Source organism: Phyllostomus discolor, chromosome 2 (assembly GCF_004126475.2).
Source record: "Phyllostomus discolor isolate MPI-MPIP mPhyDis1 chromosome 2, mPhyDis1.pri.v3, whole genome shotgun sequence".
Classification (NCBI taxonomy): domain Eukaryota; kingdom Metazoa; phylum Chordata; class Mammalia; order Chiroptera; family Phyllostomidae; genus Phyllostomus; species Phyllostomus discolor.
In genome coordinates this window covers 209,740,523-209,760,802 of record NC_040904.2, presented here as the reverse complement: position 1 = coordinate 209,760,802, position 20,280 = coordinate 209,740,523, and the positions used below count along the sequence as shown (strand labels likewise).

General features: G+C 63.6%; 1 protein-coding gene across 3 annotated transcripts in view; it reads right to left on the bottom strand.

Annotated features, from left to right (window-relative positions):
- Window positions 1-1,899: 1,899 nt before the first annotated feature.
- LOC114513483 (TRIO and F-actin binding protein) overlaps window positions 1,900-20,280 on the bottom strand; it is a 54,334-nt gene continuing 35,953 nt past the window's right edge. For 2 of the 3 annotated variants that reach the window (XM_036019599.1, XM_036019600.1), the window contains 13 exons: window positions 18,779-18,835; window positions 16,136-16,204; window positions 15,924-16,013; window positions 15,408-15,517; window positions 13,488-14,013; window positions 12,727-12,837; window positions 7,699-7,846; window positions 5,663-5,765; window positions 5,002-5,161; window positions 4,821-4,931; window positions 3,924-4,010; window positions 3,031-3,194; window positions 2,338-2,484 (listed from right to left, as the gene is read on the bottom strand). In XM_036019599.1, coding sequence (XP_035875492.1) covers window positions 3,033-3,194; window positions 3,924-4,010; window positions 4,821-4,931; window positions 5,002-5,161; window positions 5,663-5,765; window positions 7,699-7,846; window positions 12,727-12,837; window positions 13,488-14,013; window positions 15,408-15,517; window positions 15,924-16,013; window positions 16,136-16,204; window positions 18,779-18,835 — 1,734 coding nt within the window. In that variant the 3' untranslated portion in view covers window positions 2,338-2,484; window positions 3,031-3,032. Of the gene's footprint in view, window positions 2,485-3,030; window positions 3,195-3,923; window positions 4,011-4,820; window positions 4,932-5,001; window positions 5,162-5,662; window positions 5,766-7,698; window positions 7,847-12,726; window positions 12,838-13,487; window positions 14,014-15,407; window positions 15,518-15,923; window positions 16,014-16,135; window positions 16,205-18,778; window positions 18,836-20,280 lie in introns of all 3 variants that reach the window. The other variant, XM_036019601.1, reaches the window with a different exon arrangement.

The window sequence follows — 20,280 nt, the reverse complement described above, 5'->3', positions numbered from 1 at the left end:
TGGGAGAGGGCTGGTGAGGGGGGCGGTGCCTCAGCCCCGGTGCAAGAGGGGAAGCCGGAGCTGGCTGACGGGGGACGGAGGCAGAGTGTGGCACCATGGGCTGCCCAGGAGGGCCAGCGGGAGGCGAGAGAGCACCGCGAGGCTGGGCGGGGGCCTGCTCACTTCTCCGGATGTGGAGGCTGCCAGTGGCAGACACCCCATCTCCGAGCAGCTTTGGGATGCTCCCGACCTCACGAGACAAGAAGTCCCAAGGGAGGGTGGCAGCCGCAAGGCCGGGTGACTTGTCGGCTCAGGGGTCCTGGCTTTCTGCTGGACCCTCAGTAGTGTACTTGACGAGGCAAGATGACGGCCGTGTGGGGACTCCACCCAGCAGCCCAAAGGCCAGCAGAGAAGCCTGCCTTCCTTGTGACCCTTTCTCAGAGCCAGAAAGTCCTCGCAGATGACTCCCTCTGGCCCTCCAGCTCCAACCGAGACCTCCCCTGGCACCTCAGTGGCAGGAACTGCACCCCGTGCCCGCTCCCGGACCCATCGCCGGCAAGGGAATCAGGCCCTTCCCCCACACCCCACGGGTGGCCCCCTGTGGGTCTTCCCCCGGACACACTAGGACGTTTGCCGTGCATTTGCTCCTGCTGTGGTCTCGCTCCGAGCGTGCTTCCTGATTTTTCCTCCGGAAGTCTTATCTCCAAGCCACCTCCAAAAGCCCTTTGACCTGCAGGCTGGGTCAAGGTCTCCTCCTAGTTCCCTCAGCCTCCTAGGACCCGACCTGATGTGGCCGAGGTCAGCGGCCTCAGAGTGGGGGTGGAGGGCAGGGCCTGTCCTTGTTCACCTCGTGCACCCAGCGCCTGACCCAGGAGCCCAAGTGTTGATCGGAACAGCCATGAAGGGGGGCAAGGCTGGCTCCAGGCACCCTCTGTCTTCATCACCTTAGCCACAGCTCGGAAATCAGACGGCCGGCCTGTGCCTGGTGCTGCTCACAAAGGAGCTCTCCCCAACCCCACAGGGGGCCACCAGGCGGCCGTGACGAGGCCTCCCACATCCACTGCCCCCACTCCAGAGCTGAACACGACCTCTGGGCACAGCCTTAATATGGGGCTGGGGCTAAAAGGTACCTGTCTGAGGTAGAGGGAGAGGCTCGGAGAGGGGAAGTGACGTGCCCAGGGGCAGCCTTGAGCAGCCTCAGCTCCAGCAGGCCCACACCCGCCCCAGGGCGCCCAGCCCTCATGGCCTGTGTGAACACCAGGGGCTGTGCTGGAGTGCAGACTCGCAGCCCGCAGGGCGGGCGGGCCCTGGACTCGGTGCTCTGACAGGCTGCCGGCCGGGGTGGTGGTGCCCGCCCGTGAACCCCGGCAGAGCCGCAAAGCATCGCCTGGTGGAGGAACTAGAGCCTCAGCCCCGCCCTCAGCGCCCACACGCCGCCCTCCAGGAAGGGTGGGGTGCTCGGGGCAGGGGGTCAAGAAAACCCAACCTCCACCCCTCCCCCCAGCCATCCAGGACACCAGGGCTGCAGGAACATTTTATTAAGTTAAGAGGGCTGACGGGCTGATGGGTTGACGGGGCGCAAAAGAAACAGCTTCACGGAGCGGCTCCGGCAGCTCCACGCCCAGCACCCGCCGGGGGGAAGAAGAGGTGGGGCCTCGGAGACAGAGGCCGGCTCCCTCTGTCCGTCTGTCCCTCTGTCCATCGTCCCAGGGTGTGGGGCGCCCCGGGCAGGAAGTGATTAGTGGGAGGTAGGGTAGGAGGAGGCCGGCCGGCTCCCTGCCTGTACCACCAGAGTCAAACCTGGCCACCGCCACCGCCAGACCTCGGGGCGGGGCCGCAGGCCCAGAGCCCCGGCAGGAGGCGGGGGACAGAGGAGAGCCGGTGTGGGAGGCACACGGCCACCAGGAATTGTTTTTTTAAAAAGTACAAAGTGTTTTTGGAAAAAAAAAAAAAGAAAAGTCTATATATAAAAATCTCTTCACATATAAAATCCTGAAGAAGGTGCAAGACCCAGTGCGAGGGGCGCGCTCAGATACGCAGTGTGTGTGCGTGCATCTGTGTGTGCGTGTGGTGTGTGCATGCTGGCGTGCCTGTGCAGTGTCGGTGTGTGCCTGTGCGTGTGCTGTGTGCATGCTGGCGTGCCTGTGCAGTGTCGGTGTGTGCCTGTGCGTGTGCTGTGTGCCTTGCCTTGCCCGTGTGCCTGTCGGTGCGTGGTGTGCATGCCTGCACGTGTGGTGTGCGCCGTGTGGTGTGCACGCCCGTGTGGAATGTGCGCCTGTGTGGTGCCTGTGTGCATGCCAGCGCGTGGTGTGTGCCTGCGCATGTGGTGTGTGCCCGTGTGGTGGGTGTGCGTGTGCGGTGTGTGCCTGTGTGTGCTAGTTGTGAGTGCACGTGTGGCCCACAGAGGGTGGGGAGAAAGCTTGGCTTCTGACTTCCATCCAGCAGGGAAGGAGGGCACCGGGCCCCCCCTGGCCGGGGGTCTGCAGCTGGCGGGACCACAGGGACCTGGAAGACAGGAGTGGGGAGCTGAGGCTGGGAAGCCCCAGCCTTGGCCCTGGGCCCCAGCGTGGCCTCGGCCAGGCACGAGTGGCCTGGAGGTCCTCCTGGGCCCCAGAAGCCGAGCCTGGCCTGCTCCTCCAGGCTTCTCCCCACACGGCCTGGCGCACAGGGTGGCCTCTCCCCAGTGCCTTGGAAGTCCACAGGGACCTGTCGGAAAGAGGGCGCTGTCTTCCACCGGGGACACGAGAGCAGAGCTCGGGGGAGGACACACTACCGATGACTAGTGCCGTGCGCCCCGCTGCTGGTCTGAAGGGGAGCAGGCGGGCACCCTGGATTTGCCGCCCAGCCTCGGCAGATCAGCCAGGGCCACTGTTGGCGTGTGCCCGACGGTGCGTGTGGACTGACCGGGTTGTGCCTGCGACACAGTCCCTGTTCACAGAAGGGGAGGCAGAGGCCGGGGGAAGGGAGGGCCCCGGGCCAGGCGGCACAGCCTCGAGCGCACACCTCCAGGCCAGGCGCCCCGCGGGCCCCGCCCCGTGCCGCGGCACCCACCTCTACTCGGCCACGCTGTTGCGCACGCCCTCCTTCTCCTGCAGGGCCGCCATGGCGAGGCGCAGGTGCTCCTTCAGCTGCTCGATCTCCCGCTCCGAGCGCGTCTTGATGTGGTTCAGCTCCACGTAGACGTCCTGGTACTTTCCTGAGGTGAAGCGCTTGTCCTGGGGGCGGGCAGGGGCTGTGAGGGCACGAGCCCGCCCTACTGGCCTCTGCCCACCTGGCGCATGCCCACCACACTCTGCACGGCTGGCACAAAGCAGCCAGGCCCCCCTACAGTCTCCATGGCCTGTCCCTCCAGGTGGCCCCCCTTGGTGGCCCTCGGCCCTGGACAGACCCCTCCCAGCACCACCCAGTGACACAGGCTGCAGCACCATTCACATCTGCTCAGGCTCAGGGAGGTGAAGCTCTTGCCCAAGACCACACGACAGCCCACGGCTGGGATGGGAACCCGGTCATCCTGGCCCAGTTCCCCAGGTCTGAGTCACTCCCAGAGCCACCAACACAGAGAGGGTGTCAAAGACACAGGGCATGGCGCCAGGCAAGCCACAGACACACAGGCCTGGGCCTGAATCCCAGCCCTCCCAGCTGCTAGCGACACAGCTCATTCCTCGCCGGAACACACGCTCAGCGGGGATTTTGGTCCTTTTTGTTCACAGCTGCGTCCCCAGCGCCCAGCACGGTGCCTGGCACACAGCAGGTGCTTGATAAATACTTGCTGGATACATCAAAGTGAAGGTGAACTTGAGCCAGTCACTTACCCTTCCTTAGCCCCGGTTTCTCTGCACACGGGGACAACGACACCCCCATGAGAGAGGCGCTCACGGGACGGGGCACCCAGGTGGATTCAGGGGTGCCCCCCCTGACACCCCGCTCCAGCCAGCAGGACCCACCTTCTGCAGCATCTGGAGCTCGTCCCGGAGGCACTGCACCTCCTTCTTCAGGTACTGAAGCTCGTTCTCCTTCACGCGCAGCAGCACCTGCGGTCACGGGGGCCAGGCTCACCCAGGGCCAGAGCCACCCGGCCCCCTCTCTGCAGCTCCCGACAGAGGCTGGGGGTCTCCCCAGGGGCACCCTCCTGCAGGGAGCCCTCTCTCCCCCCGTCCACACCAGAGCACCAGGCTCTCGACTTGAGGACACAGACGACAACAGGAGGCCACAGCATGGCCCCGCTCTGAACCAGAGAGGCCGTGGCTCCCCGCAAACTTCCTCGTTAGCCCCTCCCCGAGCCCCGAGGGGCAGGTGTTGCTGTCCTGGCTTGACCAGGGAGGGGAAGGTTTCAGCCAGGCCGGGGAGGCTTCGAAGCTTAGAGCCAGACTGCCGGGTTAAAATCCCAGCTCCCGTGCCAACTGGCTGTGCGACCTTGGGAGAGGAACTCGACCCTCCTGCCTGTGTCTCAGTTTCTTTATCTGTAAAGTGGGGATAGTAATAGCACGTACCTCCTGGGGCTGTTAGGAAGATTTGGTGAGTTAGGAACTTCGGCTTACAGAAGTTCCAGGCCCAGAGTAAGGCCGTGTATAAATGTGTGTAAAAGGAGAAACACTGGAGTAACATTGGGACCGTGCCCACGTGTCCGCACCGCAACCCCTCCCAGTAAGGGCGGTGCTATCCCTGTTTTACCGATGAGCTGCCGGGCGTAGAAAGGCGAGGCGACTGCCCCGGTCACACAGCAGGTGCCCTTCCTAGCCGTGCTGGCGTCTCCCTGCTGGGGCCCAGCCCCTTGGGCGCCCCCCCCAACACCCAGGCCCTGAGGACGAGCTGGGCTGCCTGGTGTGCCAGAGGGCACTCACCTCCAGCTCGCAGGAGCTCCGCTCGCTGCGTCCACAGCCATTGCCCGTGCCCTGGGAGGCGATGAAGCCGCGTAGCCGATCGATCTCCTCGGACAGGCGGGTGTGCAGCTCCTGGAGAGGCGGGACGGTCAGGGCAGGGCTGCGGGGCGCCCGTGCCCCCACCCGCCGGGGCCAGGCTCACCTGGTTGTGGCGCAGCAGCTCCTGGCCCTCCTGCTGGCAGCACCGCAGCGTGTGCTCGCGCTCCTCGGCCTGCCGCGTCAGGGCGCCGATCTCCAGGCACTTCTGTGAGTACTGCTCCGACAGCACCTGCAGCTCCCGCTTCAGCGCCTCCATGTCGGACCTGCCCGGGCACCGGAGGGGGCGGCGTGTGGGCTCGCCTGCCCTCCACCACGTGTGCTGTCGGGTCGCAGCGGCCTCCCAGCAGCTCAGGCCTCCCGAGCTCCCACCCCGGCTCTGCTCTCAGCCCAGCCGTGGGGCTGTGCACTGACGACAGCCTCCACACTCCAGACCTGTGCCCTGTGGCAGGGAGAGGGAGCGGCTGGCCGAGGGCGGCAGTGCAGCCCAGCTCTAGGGGAAACGAGTGAGGGGAAGAGGGCTGTGGAGGCTGCGACCAGCCTGACGGACAGGGGCCTGAAGAACTGTGCTGTGGGTGGCGTGGGGGCGTGGCGTCCCTGTGCCACAACGACAGCGGTGGGAGTCCCAGGTAGGGGCACACTGACATCAGTGACCTCCGCCAAGGGGTCTCAGCACAGGTCCCTGACTCGTGAACAGCAGTGTAGGCAGCTGGGCCCCGGCTCACAGGGAGCCCAGCCTGCAGACCCCCGGCCGAGTGCCATCTTACTGATGCTGCTTCCGGAGGCCGTCTGGACCCTGCTGGAGACTCCGCGTCTTGTTCAGCTCCCGACTCAGCTCCTCCTGGTAGGCCTTCTTCATGGCTTCGATGGCTGCAAGCAGGGCAGAGAAGCGACAGGGAGATTGGGCGGGGCCAGGACACCCAACTCCACACCCTCTGAGACCCACGTGCACCATGGAGACAGGAGCAGGAGTGGCACGCACCGAGCACCGGACCAGGCTGAGTCAGGAACTGAGTGGCTTTGGCTAAGTTGCTGGACCTTTCTAAGCCTGTCTAGCAAGAGGGGACAACAGTCCCTGTCTGCTGGACGCTGTGGGGACACGCCTCAGTGCTGACTACCGGCACCTCTTGTTAGTGGCGGCTAGGTAGGCCCCACACAGGCCGCTGTCCCCGCACCCCCCGGAGGGTCTTTAACAAGAGCCACGGGCTCTGCCCAGCTCAGTGGCCAAGGGTACAGGCTCCGAAGTCGGTAAAAATCCAGGCGACTTTGCTCAGGGGACTTAACCCCCTCGGGCCTCAGGCCCCCTCTGGAAGCAGGGCGGAAACAGCACCTCCTCCCACGGGTTAGCGGCAGCTCAGACTCGAGCTCCCGGTCCATCTCGCAGACGGACAGCTCCCGAGGACCGGGTCTCTTCGCGCTCGCACAGGGTCACAGGGCCGGCGCGAGGGTTAAACAAGTCCTCACCCCGTCTCACCCCTAACTCCAAACCCCAAGTCTCAACACTGGACGTTTTTCATAACTTTTTTGGAGTTGTGACAATCCCTGACTTGAACAGACGTGAGACTATTTGAGGTCATTATCCCACTTAAGGGTGACGCTCAGATATTTCACTGGGAAAACCTTAGTGCGAGCTTTCAGGGGCACATCCAGACCCTGCTGGGGGTGAGGGGACACCTAATACACGCACTGGGCTATCCTCCTAAAAGGCAAAAGGCCCCAGCCCCAGGGCAAGGGCTTGGCACGAGGGGCCATGGGCGGCCATGGGCGTGAGTGCGTGTGAAGCAAGCAGCAGGTGGCAGGCCCTAGGTCATGTGATCGCTCTCACTCTCCATCACTCTCCAGCCCCTGCAGGGACACGGGCTGCACCTGGCCCACGCGGCAGCTGGCAGTTCACAGAGAGGCAGGAAGCTGCCCAGCACCTTGGTTGGGCACTCCTGTCCCTGTCCTGGGACAGCAGAGGGTGACTCCAGCGTGGCTTTGCAGTCAGGGCGCTCTGGGCTCCGACTCCAGCTTCTGCCGCCTCTGAGCTGTGCCGTCTGGGACAAATCCCCAGCCTCTCTGAGATCCCGTTTACCGTCTGTAAGCTGGGCCGCTCCCCTGGGTACTGCAAGGACTGGGACTGGGTACGAGGCTTAGGAAGTGCTCCCACTTCCCCCCGCTCTCCTGGGCCCCGGCCTGCGTGCCCAGTGAGACGCCCCCTGCGAGGACTGGCTCTGAGGCTGAGCAGCGTCCCCCCTCCCCCACCGTGTGTGGCACGGGCCTGGGCACGGGGTTGCGGCTCGGTGTGTGTATGTGGCTCAGGGAGGCCCTTCCAGAGGCTGCAGGGCCCGAGGGCAAGCACTCACTGCTGATGGGGAAGGGGAAGTGTCTTTTCATTGCCTCACTTTCTCCTCAAGGAGGGTCAGAGGCCAGTTCTGGGGCCGTCCAAGTCCTTTGGATCCCTTACCCCAAGTCTGGCACCAAGACCCCAGCCTCTTATTTAAAAACCTCCTGAATGCCTGGCTGGCGTAGCTCAGTGGATTGAGCGCGGGCTGGGAACCAAAGTGTCCCAGGTTCGATTCCCAGCCAGGGTACATTCATGGGTTGCAGGCCAGAACCCTCAGCAACCGCACATTGAATCTCAATCTCTCTCTCTCTCTCTCTCTCTCCCCCCTTCCTCCCTTCCCTCTCTAAAAAAAATAAATAAAATAAATAAATAAAATCTTAAAAAAAAAACCAAAAAACCTCCTGAATCCAGCGAGGGGGCGCCTCGGCTTGGAGGTGCAAGGGGCCCCGCCATGCTGCGCCCGCCCAGGGCCCTCACCTGAGGCTGTGGCGGCCGTCTCCTCGGCCAGGAGCCACTCCTTCTCCTGCTGCAGCCGCTGCAGCTCCCGCTCGTGGTGCCGCTGCAGCTCCTCCATCACCTGCTGGTGCGAGGACTCCATCTCTGCCAAGCTGCGCTCCCACGCCTCCTGCGGGCGGAAGGCCGGCGCATCACATGGCTGCCCCCACTGCCTGGGACAGGGGCCCCACTCCGGCCTCAGGAGCGGCCCTACCCTGGGGGCCGGGCTCCACCCGAACCCCGGCATCACCAGCCTGCACCTGCGCCCGTCCACCCTCTGCTTCCCCATTTACAAACCTCGCCCCATCATTCTCCTGCTCCAAACCCTCCTGAGGCTCCTGTCCGAGGCGCCTGCAGGGTTAGGCACCCGTTCCCAGCTCTGACCCGTGCAGCCTCAGCCCTGGCCCTTTCCTACTAGGAAACCTCGGGTATGAAAACCAGCTCACAGCACAGCACACCTGAGCTGTAGCTCATGCCATCTCCTCCACTACCTGGGACATTCTTTTGCATCTTTCTGTCCCTGGGTAAATCACCTGACCTGCAGCCCAGCTTAAATGTCCTCTGTCTCTGGAAAACCTCCCCCCTGCCGCCAAAGGCCTTGCTTCTTTCCGCCAGATCACAAGCTCCCCGAAGACAGGGAGACCGGATCCCGCTCGGAGGCCCCAGGGTCGGGGACCGATCTGTGGGCCAGGCTGGGAGAGCTGTGGCGACAGGGCTCGCGGAGAGCGGTTTGACAGCATTGATGCATTTTTAACGACGCCACTCGGTGACCCAGCAGCCCCCCTCGCAGGACTGGCCCCACAGAAAGTCACACGCGCACAGAGACTCCTGGAGAAGGGTGTTCCCTACGGCGACAGACAGGAACTGGAAACAACCTAAACCAGCAACTCTTAAATAAACGATGAGATCGAGCGTTGCGGAGGACAGAAGGGCACGGCGGCTGTTAAAAGACAGGGCTGCCCCCGTGGGCCGCGGGGAAAGGAGTCTGCAGACTTAGACTCCTGGTGAGGGCTGGCATCTGGCTACAGCCCCGGGGGCGAGCCCAGTCAGGGAGACAAATTCAGGGAGCCTGACCCAGGGTGCGTGTATGCAGAAACTCAGACAAGGCCGGGAAGGACACGGGAAGGTACAGCGCTGGCCCCACAGAGGTCCACGTCCTGCGCCCTAGAACCGGCACATGTCACCTTACACGGCGGCAGAGGGGAACTGAGCTTGCCGATCATGTGACCTGAGAAGAGGGAGGCCGTCCTAGATGACACGCAGGCGCGGTGCGGCCCTGGGTCCACAGGCGTGGAGGAGGAGGCCGGAGAGCAGAGGGGCAGGGAGCAGTGGCCGCGCAAGGTCGGAGGGGAGTGAGAAGGGCCTGACTCCATATGCTTAGAAGATGAAGGGGGCCACGAGCCGCAGAAGGTGGGCAGCCGCTAGCGGCTGAAAAAGGCGAGAAACTGGATCTTGCCCAGAGCTCGCAGCGGGAGACGCAGTCCTGCGGCCGCCCGGACTCTAGCCCGTCCACAGCCACGCTCGACTTCTGCGCTCCCAGACTGTGAGACGACAGACAGGACACTACGCAGAGGTGCTCAGGTGGGACTCTAGGTGACCCCTGGGGCGGGGGCGGGGGCGGTGTGTGTGTGTGTGCGCGCGCACGCACGTGCTGGGGGGGGGAGAATCCATGTATGTGTTTATTTCTACCCTCTTGTTTGAATGATTTATGGAAATGTGCACCTAGTTCTTACATAATTAAAAAGTATTTAAGGTCATTAAATAGGGAAGGGGAAGAGCCAGGAAGAACCAAGGCACAGAGGGTCAGATGAGGAACTGTATCCCCCATGGCACAGGGCATTCACAGTGACGGGGATGACACCCACCCCTCCAGCAGCCACACCTGGAAGGCCACTTTGGGGAAGGGGGAAGGGCAAGGGCAAGGCCACCGGAGTCCAGGTGTTCTAGGTAGTGAGAAGGGTGCCTGATCCCTGTGCCCCGAGTTAGGACAAGGGAACACTGTCCTGGAGCCCTAATCCTGGCTGTGCCCTGCAGGGAACTTCAACAAGCCCCTTTGCTTCTCCGAGCCTCAGTCTCCCCATCTGTAAAACAGGGCCCAGAAAACCAACCCCCAAGGGTCCCCAAGGTAAGCCAGCACGCACTCGCAGAGCCCACCCACCTGCAGAGATCAGAGAACTACGGGGGTGGAGACCTGTTCTCAAAGGGCCAGGTCAGGCAGGCAGAGCCAGTAGCCGGCCAATGGGGGCTCGGGGGGCTCTTGTCAGGAGACGGGAACCAGCTGACATGGATCAAAGTGGACAAAGCAAGTCTGTGGCCTCCATTGCAAAAACATGGAAGGGTCCCCTTTGCTAGAGAGGCATGACGGCCCCAGACCCCCAGCTGCTGAGCTGTGATGGCAAGCCCCGCCGACCAAAAGAGGGACGTCCGCTCAGCCCAGGATGCCAGGTTGGGGACTCCCTCCCCAGCTGTCACCTCTCAGGGTCCACGGAATCACCAGCCACTTCCTCCAGTGCGTGAGGGGCACACAGATGGCTGAGCTCCTCTTCTCAGGCGCTCTCTGCATCTCAGGCCACTCCCCCACTCCCATGTTCCGCTCTCCGTTTCCCCTCTGGTCCCTTCTCACTGCCTCCGCCGATTCTGCCCACTCCCCTTGCCCACCCAACCCAGCAAGACAAGACACTGACAGCCCTGGGGTGCCCAGCGGGGCCCCTGGGGTCCAGGAGGCCTGGACTGCCGGCACAGACCTGCCTCCAGCTCCAAGGTCTCGCCTCCCCTCTGGGCCTCAGTTTCCCCATCAGTAAGCTGAGAAGTTGGAGAAGTGCTTTTCAAGTTTCACTTTAGTGACAGAAGCCGTTTTCCAAAGGAAACGGAATGCGCATTCTAACAGTAAAACGGGCAAAGGCGGAGCTGCACTGATCCCCGGTGGACAAGAACAGATCCATCGGAAGAGCCGTCCCTTGGAGACCCCAGCTCCACAGAGCACAGCTGCAGCCCTTGGAACGGGGCCCCACCCTGCCTGGGGATGCCCACCCACACCTTCCTTTGGCCTCAGGGGAGCCTTGGACAATACTGGTCCCTACCTTCTCCCCTTCCCCTTATCAGGGGGCCCCCAAGCTAGCCCTCCGAGTCAGGCCCGAATTCCCCCGGGCCCTGGTCTCCCCCTTCCGCTGAACCACTTGGCTCCAGACGGGTCCCCAGGCCTCGGCAGCAGCCCTGGCCTCAGGGCTCGCGGGTGGCCTGCCGCCCTCCTTGGGCCCAGTCCCCCAGTCCTAAATCCTCCTCCCTCCACATATCCCCCTCCACCCCTCTCCCTCAGCTATCATCATCCCAGCTCCTGACACGGGCCTTGGCCCCGCCCCTCCAATACCGCCTTCCCAGTGTCCCCGTCAGACCCCGAACCTCCTCAGGTGCTGGGGACAAGACCCCAGCTCCCCGGCCTGGCAGTCGAGGTCTCCAGGACAGGCGCCCACCAGCCTTCCATCACAGCCCTGCCCCCGCCCCAGCTGGGGCTCGGCTCCGTGCCCGCCGCCGCCGGGAAGGCTTCCCTCCGGGAGCCCGGCACAGCGACCTCTCCCCTCAGAAGTCCCAGGAGGCCCCTCCGCTCAGAGCCTGGGGTCCCAGCATCCCTTTCTGCTTCAGGCCACGGTGTGTGGACTAGAGGCAGCTGATGATCAAACTTTCAGGAATTCGGTGACGCAGTTGTTAAGTACTGGCCATTATTAAAAATTAGATACACTCATGATTAATGACATTAAAAACAAAGCTGATACTCAAAAGTCATCACTTCTTAATCAGTCCACCGCGTTTTATTCTCGTCTGTGCTGGAGACACGGGTCTTCTGCGCCTGTGTGGTGGGAGCGCTCCCCCGTGGTGCAGGCGCACTTCTTCCCAACCCCACGCCCGGGCGCTCCGGCCCCCGTGGGAGAACTCGCACCACGGACACCGGCAAACGCCACAAACCGGGACTCAACGCATTGTTCTGCTGACAGTCTACACTCGGCGAGTGGTGAGAGAACGGTAACAACGCGGACCACGGTTACATGGGCGCCACGCCTGGGACCACCACACCATACACAGAACACACACCCGAGGAAACACCTGTGAGAAAACATTCTCAGCAGAGAACTATCATCCGGTTCGACCAAAAAATCGCGCATGACATAACCAAGGAAGCTTTCAGCACGTCTCTCATCCTGCTCGTCAACACAAGCAACAGCGCCCACCCGCCCGCACGCCGGAGCGGCACTCACTTGTCGGCTGCGGACACAAGCGCTCGGAAAACCACAGACAGCGTTCTGGGAAAGCTCAACTTGCTGTATGGAAGTTACAACAAAAATACGAGGGACTTTTTATTTGTAAGCTGTGTACTAAACATCCTTTGTGTCAGTATAATTTACAATCAACGTACATTGTGTGTATATATATACAGTGCCTGCTTAAGTATGTGTGTACACACGCGTGTATTTTTTCTGGAAAGCTAGTTGTCCCCAGGGTGACAATCGAGTGTGTCTCCAGACACGGCCAGAGGTCCCCAGGAAACCAAGTCAGCCCCAGCTGAGCACTTCTCTCGGAGGCAGCCTGCGTGTGCCCCCTGGTGAGGGCCCAGCCTGGCAGGCGAGGTCAGGGTCTCCCTCTCGAGGGAGCGCCTCCCAGGAGCTGCCCACCGGGGCTCCGGCCCCGCACCGGCGCCCCGCTTGCCCGGGGCGGTGAGGGGAGAGCGGTCTAAGCGTGGTGTCACATGAGGGCGGACGTCAGACCCAGCTCTGCCGCCTGCAGGCCAGCTGACCTGGGGCAAGTCACATGACCTCTCAGAGCGCAGAGGCCCTGTCTGTACGCGGGCAGGGAGCTCGCGCCCACCGCCGGAGGGATTCAGTGAGGCAAGGCCTGTCGAACGCTGGCCGCCTGCGGGGCCGGTGCACAGGAGGGGCTTCCAAAGCATTAGCCGTTCTCTGAAAACATGGCAACCAGAAACTTGCCCCCCTCCCCCAGAAAGCAGCTCTTCAGCCTCACCTGTGAGATGTAGCCTGGGGGGATGTGGCCGTCCTCCTGGGGCCTGGGCGCACTCACGGGAGCCTCCCCTTGGAGGCGCCACGCCTCTAGCTGGGCACGGAGAGACTGGACCTGTAGGGGGAGGAGAGGAGGTCAGCGGGGGCCCGGGAGCGGGGACAGCGCTGGCGAGAGGCAACGAGGAGCTCTGGACTTGAGAGGTGGCCCTGGTGGGAGGTGCAGGCAGGGGGCACGGTCCAGCTGTTTCCCGGATGGCGGCAGGGGTCACAGAGCCGGAAGAACTCTGGCCTAGCCAAGACCAGACAGGGCTGGGAACAGACCAGGGCGGCCGCAGGTCCGGGCATCACGTAGGTGGCAGGGGAGCCCTCTGTGTGCCTCAGCGCCCCATCAGTGAGGCTGCAATGAGATCTACCCCCGGGGGACCCCGAGGCTGCTGTGAACAAGTATGAGCCTCTACAGGTCAACAGGGCCCAAGACAAAACCCCCCCGTAAATGGTCTCTCTGTCCTTCTCCCTTCTCTGGTCACTGAGGACAGAACTAGGGAGGGAAACAAACAAACAGACACCCCAAGGTCTAGAGAGGAAGATCCCAGTTTACAAGGAGGCTGGGTGTCCGACACCGGGTCAGGGGTGAGCTCCCCGTCACTGTAGGTGTGCATGATAAATGCCACAGCACGACTACTGTCAGGAGGGGTGCCAATGCCCCCAGAGGGGCTCCCTGAAGGCGGGACAAGAGGGCTCCTGCGGGCCAGCCGTGACGTCTACCTCCTTCTCCAGTGCCTCGTGGCTGTCACCCGGGGGGCCCCGGCGCTCCCCGCGGCTCTGGTTGAGCAGGGCGGTGAGAGGCACCCGCTTGTTCTCCCGCAGGGGCAACTTCTCCAGCTCCTGCCACTTCTTCTCGATCTCCTCACTGAGCCGACTCTGCTGGTCCTCGGTCAGGGGCGCTCCCAGGCCCCGCCGCGGCCCCTCGCCGGCCGGTGTCTCTGCGCTCCTGCTGTCCACGGCCTCGAACCACCTGCGTCGCTCCTCGGAGCGCTGGGCCAGGTCCCGCTCCAGCTCCTCCTGCTTGGCCGGGCGGTCGAGGGTGCGGGCCGGGGTGCGGGCCCGCTGCGGGGAGCCCTGCGTCAGCGGGGAGAGCTCCACGTAGTCCGGGGACGGCCGCTGTCCATCCGCCTTCCGAGGGCCACCGCGGCTGATGACCTCGGAGCCCCCGCGAGGCTCGCCCGCCTTCAGGGAGCCCCTCTGGGGGCCGTGGCCGTGCAGCGTGTTCTCCTTGTTGCAGTCTGAGAGCCTAGGGCGCCAGCAGAGCTGCATCAGGCGGGGTCCTGCCCGCCCAGTCCCAAATCAGCACTTGTGGAGTGCCACCCGCGTGCCACAGCCCGGGGACGAACCCCGGCCGGGAAACAGCCTGGCCCGGAGGTGAGAACTAGAGCTTCGCCGTTCACACACCCCGGGCACCACCCCACCCCACCCCCACCGCCGACCAGCAGAGGGACCAGGCCGCCCGGCTGCCCTCTGCGCCCCCGTCACTCATCTGTGACAGGGGACCACCATGCCTCTCACAGGACGAGTGTGAGGATGTGGTGGCGGCACATGCGCAGAGCAACCAGGAGGCCCGTGCGGAAGGGCGACCGGAGGGCCATCATTAAGGTGAGGCTAGAGACAAGGTCCTGGGTCCCGGGGGCTCACAGTGGGACAGGGAGGTGCCCGTGGCCACTGCGGAAGAGGGGACACTGCAGAGACGTGGGAGCTGCGGCAGTGCTCCCCCTCTTCTGTAATGACAGCTGGGTACTTGGTCACCCAGCATCCCTTGCAGCGACGTGTGGCCATGTGCCCACATCCTGCCCAGGGGAAGTGACAGGTGGCACCCGTTACAGGACTGGGTGTGCCCTCGCCTGCCCCTGCCTGCGGCTCCAGGAGAACCCGGGCGGCTTCCGGGGCCACAGGCAGAGCTGTGAGTGGAAGGCCACAGAGCTGCCCACCAGGTGCCTCTGACAGCTCTGGAGAGAAAAATGAACCTCTCCTGGTTTAAGCCACCGTGTTTGGGGCGCCTCCGTCACGGCAGCCCAGCACACGTACTAAGTAACAGTTCGGCTGCACTGCACTTCAGCTCGCAAAAGCCTCTGTGCGCATCCTCACACCGCACAGCCTGACAGATGAAGACTCTGAAACTCGGACAAGAAGGCCCCCGGCCTCAGGGCTGAACAGCCAGGCTGTGGGACGACAAGGGGAGTCACGCTCCATGCCCCTCAATACCACGTCTCCATGCCTGCTGCCCAGTAGCCCCACAGGCATCTGGGGTTTACACAGTGTGGGGGCTCTACCACCAGGGAACTGAGCCCTCCCCCGACTCTACCCATGGGGGCCTCCAAAGAGAGGGAGCTCCCCTCCCAGACGGCCCAGCCACCCCCTCTCCCCAACACCAGCATCTCACTGGCATCTTCTCCAAAGAGCTGAGGCCTCTCCCCGCCCCTCGGGATGGACAGAGAGGGACGGCACTCAACCCCCAAATCCTCCACGTCCTTCTGCAGACCGCCAGGAAGGCTCACTGCCCTCTCCCCGCGCTGCTGCTAGAGACACCGGGCCCCAGAGGGTGTGGCCGGGGGCCCGCAGGGGAGCGCCAGAACGTCCCTCAAGGACGCAGGGCAGTGCCTCCCCAGAGCCTCGGGCCAACCCAGCACGTACTTGGTGACATCTGGGGCTGAGGTGGGACGCACGGTCTTCCTCAGAGCTTCGATCCAGTTCCTCCGGATACCCGAGGTCATGGCCGACAAGGTGTAGACAGCGTCCTTCGTCTGCAAGCCCACCCCACAGGTAGGCTGTCACACGGCCAGCCCCACTGCCCCCTCCCGACCAGGGACCCCAGGGAGGGTGGCCCTTCCCTCCCGAGAGGCTGTCTGAGGTCTCGAACCCGGAGGTGAGCGGAGGGACAAGTGCAACGCCTCCCCCCTACCGCCCAGCGCTGGAAGAGCCCCACTGGCTCCCAGGCCTCCCCGGCATTGGAACCGCCCCTGCCAGTGACACCACCCAGGGTCTCCCCAAACGTGCTGTCGGCAGCAGAGCTCCTGACTGGCCCTGAGGGTGGGGTCTCTGCGAATGAGTGACAGAGCCAGTCTCTGACGGAGAGCCGCGCTCCACACCACCCGCTCCTCTGGGGGGCCGCGCAGTCACGCCGCCCCCTCCCGCCGCACACAGCCTCACGTGGATCTGGAAGCCATAGTTGCGCTGCACTGCGTACTCGGTGACGTCGGTGCAGGAGCGCAGGTCGATCTCGCCATCCAGCTCATCGGCCTGCAGCGGGAAGGCCACGGCGGTCCATGAACCCCAGCGGCCCCACCCAAGTCCTCCAAGCCCCTTCCGGGGGTCCCCCAGCACCTGACGGGGGAGGGAGCCCCCCCACCCCGCTGTCTCACCTCCTCCGCGGTGGAGTCCCTGTAGTACTTGAGGCTTGAATCGGTCAGCACAAACCAGTGCTTCTTCCACTGCGAAGGAGGGGCGGTGGGATGAGAGGGTACGTGTGTGCCACTCTGCAGGCACTCTGGGTGCTGCCAGGTCACCTGTTCTGTGCACAGCAGGGGCCCGGCACCCTCTCGCACCCTGCCGAGGGTGGGGGGCAAGGACGGGACAGAGCGAGCAAACCCACAGCAGAAGCCTGGCCCTCCCTCTCCTCTCTGAGCTGCAGGGGCACATCTGGGAAACAGGTCAGCGTCTCCTCAGTTAACCACGCCTGCCCTCCCCTTCTGGGAGCCCCCTTGGAGCTGTGAGCGCTGCCATACCCGTGGTGACCCTTTCCGCCAAGGTCGCTAAGGCTCCTACAAGCACATGCCCCCAGTGTGGACCAGGAAGGGGTCGTGACCTGTATAAGGCCATCTGCCTAGCAGGCCAGGGACCAGAACTTCCCAGGTCTGTTTGCACCTGCCCCTCTGGGTCTCCTCGGCCGCCAGGGGGTCTCCCAGAGAGCAGGACTGGCAGGTGGCCCCGAGGGGGCGGCGGAGCACTGGTCACATTCTGTTTCTGGATCTGGAGGCTAGGTACCTGCACGCTCACCTTATGAGGTGCGTCACCTGCAGGTTTACGATTTGGGCACCTGTCTGTAGTGCCTTTCTCTGCTCCAGCTCAGGTGAGCCTGGCAGACACATCAGAGAGGAGGGGGGCGGGGGCACGGGATGGCCTGACACCAAGTGTGCCAAGCTCAGCCCTCCTTGGCTTTTGGCCCCTCAGTGGAATGCTGGTCGGGGTCCACCCACTGTCAAGGTCAGTGCACGTCACCCAGTACCAGGCATCTCTGGGGCTCCCACATGTCGCCAACCTACCCACACTGTTCATTATTTCTAGTACTTAAGGGTTCTTTTCCTCAAGAAAATGGTAAGTTTTCAAGGACAGGCCAGGATGACATTTTCTGCTTCTTTCCACACTGCCTCCCCATAGCACATTCTAGAGGCCTGGGTCACAACCACGTTACCCCTCGCCAGCTGAGTGTCTTTAGGTAAGTATCTGGCCCTCTCTGAGCTTCAGTCTTCTAACTCGTGCAGTGGGGCTAACGGGCAGTGCCTAAGCCTTTCTGTGAGGTTGGACGTCCCTGCCCCACCCTCATTCGTCTCTCGTGGCACCTGGTATGGTGCTGGCACGACCCGGTCGGGATGCTCTAAAAGGCTGGCCCCCTTGGAACCACCTGCTCTTTCTGAGCAACCTGGGCCGCTGCTCAGGACCTCCGCTGTCCCTCTGTAACGCGGGGTAGGGGTTTTGCGCCAAAGGGTGTCCCTGGCCCTCCCAGGCCTGGTCTGTGACTGTCCAAGGTGGGAGCCAGACGGAGCTCCGAGGGCCTCAGGCACCCCGAGCCCCAGGCCTGGGTCTGTCCGAGGTGCTGCCGGGACCGGAACAGATCGAAGCCCTCGGGGTCCCGTCTCCTGTCTGTGCACACGGGCCTGGCTGAGCTCCCGGGGCCCTTCCAGCTTGGACATTCCAACACCCCAGGCAAGAGAAGGAGTAGCGGCCAGTTCTGGGTGGGGCCCATCATCTCTGCCCCCTAGAGACCCGGGGTGGGGAGGCCGGGATGGGTCACTGGCAAGGTGCCAGGCCTTGTATGAGGCTGGAGCCCGGCCAGCAGAGGACGGCGCGCAGGCAGCGGGCACAAAAGGCTGTGGGCTGGAGGGAATAAAGCATGTGGGTCGGAAACACAATGCGCTTCGCTTTGGCTCCAAGCCTCCTGGCATGTGGGCTGCACACAGACCCAAGCCACGAGCGCGTGCAGGGCAGGGGCGGGAAGACGTCCCCTCCCAAGGTGGGTGGGCATAAAGCCAGCACCAGCTCCGGCCTGGAAGCTGAAAGGGCAGAGCCGGTAAGAGCCCACTGGCCCTCTGGTTCTGAGGATAGATACATCAGAGAAGGGGAAGGACTGTGACTGAGGCCCTAGCAGACACTGGGGGCTACGTGGGACCCTTCACATGCCTGACGCCTGTGACTGTTACCGCCCTGGAAGGAATCATCATTACCTACTGTGCCCATTACACAGATGTAGCCATTGAGGCCAGAGAAAGCTGTTTATTGACCAATGGGGCCCCAGGCCTGTGGGACTTTAAGAAATGCGCTCTGAGCACCCCCGCCGCCCCACAGTGCGGGGGCTGCTGCACGACCGACGTGCTGGAAATCTGCGCATGCCTCAGGCCAGATGATCTCTGTGATCCCTCCCACCCAGGCCCTTGGATACCCAGCAGGATCAGCGAGAGGTGGGGGGCCAAGGGGCTCCTGGTGAGAGGAGGGCATGGGGTGTAGAGCCCGAGGGGCCAGGAGGTCCCCCCAGCCCCGGGGACTCATCCACTGCAGGCTGCCCCAGGAAGCCTCTGCCCCCCACTCCCACAGCCCGAGGCTGGACGAGAAACGCCCTGCCCTCAGAGCTCCCATGTCTGGCCCCCAGCCTGGAGCCCCCCTGCCTAGAGGCCAGGGTCTCTACAAGGCTGGACAGGCCAGGGAAGCAGCCCAGCCTCCCGGGCTGCCCGTGAGGACCTTACAAAGCCCCGCAGCAAGCCACCCCCTCCTCCCCACGTCAGCCCCCCTACCTCTCCAGGCTCGTCCAAGATCGACATCCATCCCTTCTTGAAGTTAAGCAGGTCGGGCTATGGGGAGACGAGGGAGCAGGTGAGTCGGGCCCAGCGGAGAACCCAACGGGGCCGTGGGGGAGAGGATGCTGCACCCATCCTGACCCTGAGCCCTGCAAGGCTAAGGGCCTGGGAAGCCAGGAGAGAGAGCCGAGGGTCCAGGTAACCCCTCAGAGCCAGACAGGGTTCCCCAGGGATGCAGCCCTGGCCCCTCTCCCCAACACCTGGCAACCTCTGATTGAACCCAAGAGATGTTCAAGCTCCCCTCCCACCTGCCAATGTTCCCATGCAAGAATGGGAGGGAGGGGCCGAGAGAACGCTGTCTGTAGAGAGACCCTCGGAGAGCTCAGAGAACAGGCTGGACCAGCGGGGCGAGCAAACCACCCAGCTCCCTTACCGGCGAGGCCCGGGCCGCCCACCAGGAAAACGCCTACCACTGCCACCCAACCCCGGCCCACTGGCCCTCCAAGGGTCCGACCAGCCCTGCCCCTCCCTCGTCTCCTGAAGACCATGAAAGGTGGAACCCAGCACAAGCTGGGGTCACAGATCCTGTGGTCCCCCTAGATCTCTGGATGGGCCGTTCCTGGCAAGTCCTACCTGCCGAGTGCTGCCCAGGGGGGCACGGCCCCGGGGCCTGGGGGCTCCTAGCTGCAGCATATTCCACAGGGGCCTGTGAGCTATGCACCCCCATCTAGGCCTAGATGAAGAAGCTGCTCATTCTGGCATTTTCTCTGGCCAGGTCCATCTGGTGGGTGTGCCAAACACCAGGCCCTCCCTGCCTGCCGGGGAGACCTCTCTAGTCCAAGTCCCGGTCCCTCTGCAGAGTCTCAGCTCCTGCCCACTGGGAGGAGAGTAGGGCGGGCCAGGCTGGTGGGCAGGAGAGAGGCATCCACCTGTTGCCAATGGCTCTGAGCCCACCTATCAGCGTCCGCATCGCAGCCTCACCAGGCCAAGGTGTCTGGTTGCGTGACAGGGAGCGGGTGGCATGGCTCAAGTGGGGTGGGTGTCGAGGAAGGCAGCTGGAAACCTGGAAACCAGAGCCACCTGACCTAACCACCTCCCCTGACCTGCCTTCCTCCTAGGGAGCCCCCTCCTCCTCTTCATCAGCTGGAGGAAGCTGTCTGAGGAGCGTGGCCCAGGAGCCTGGACACTCCGAGTCCTGCAGTCACAGCCAGCCCCTGGATCTCGGCGGGCTGACAGCCCCACCCCTGCATCGAAGCCCCTCCCTGCATACCTGTCTGAGGGAAGGGACGCAGGCGGCTCTGTTCAGACCTGAGAAACTTCTGGATGGTGCTCATCCTATCTGCTCTACATTTCTCCCCGCCCTGTTCCCCAAATGTGCAGGCGTCTCAAGCTAAGCCTGAACGAAGACTGGTAGCCCCGCTCCCAGCCACCAAGTCATTTGGGTCTGCCTGCACTCGGTCTGGGGCCTCCCGTGGCCCGAGGGCCGGGCATGCGGTGGC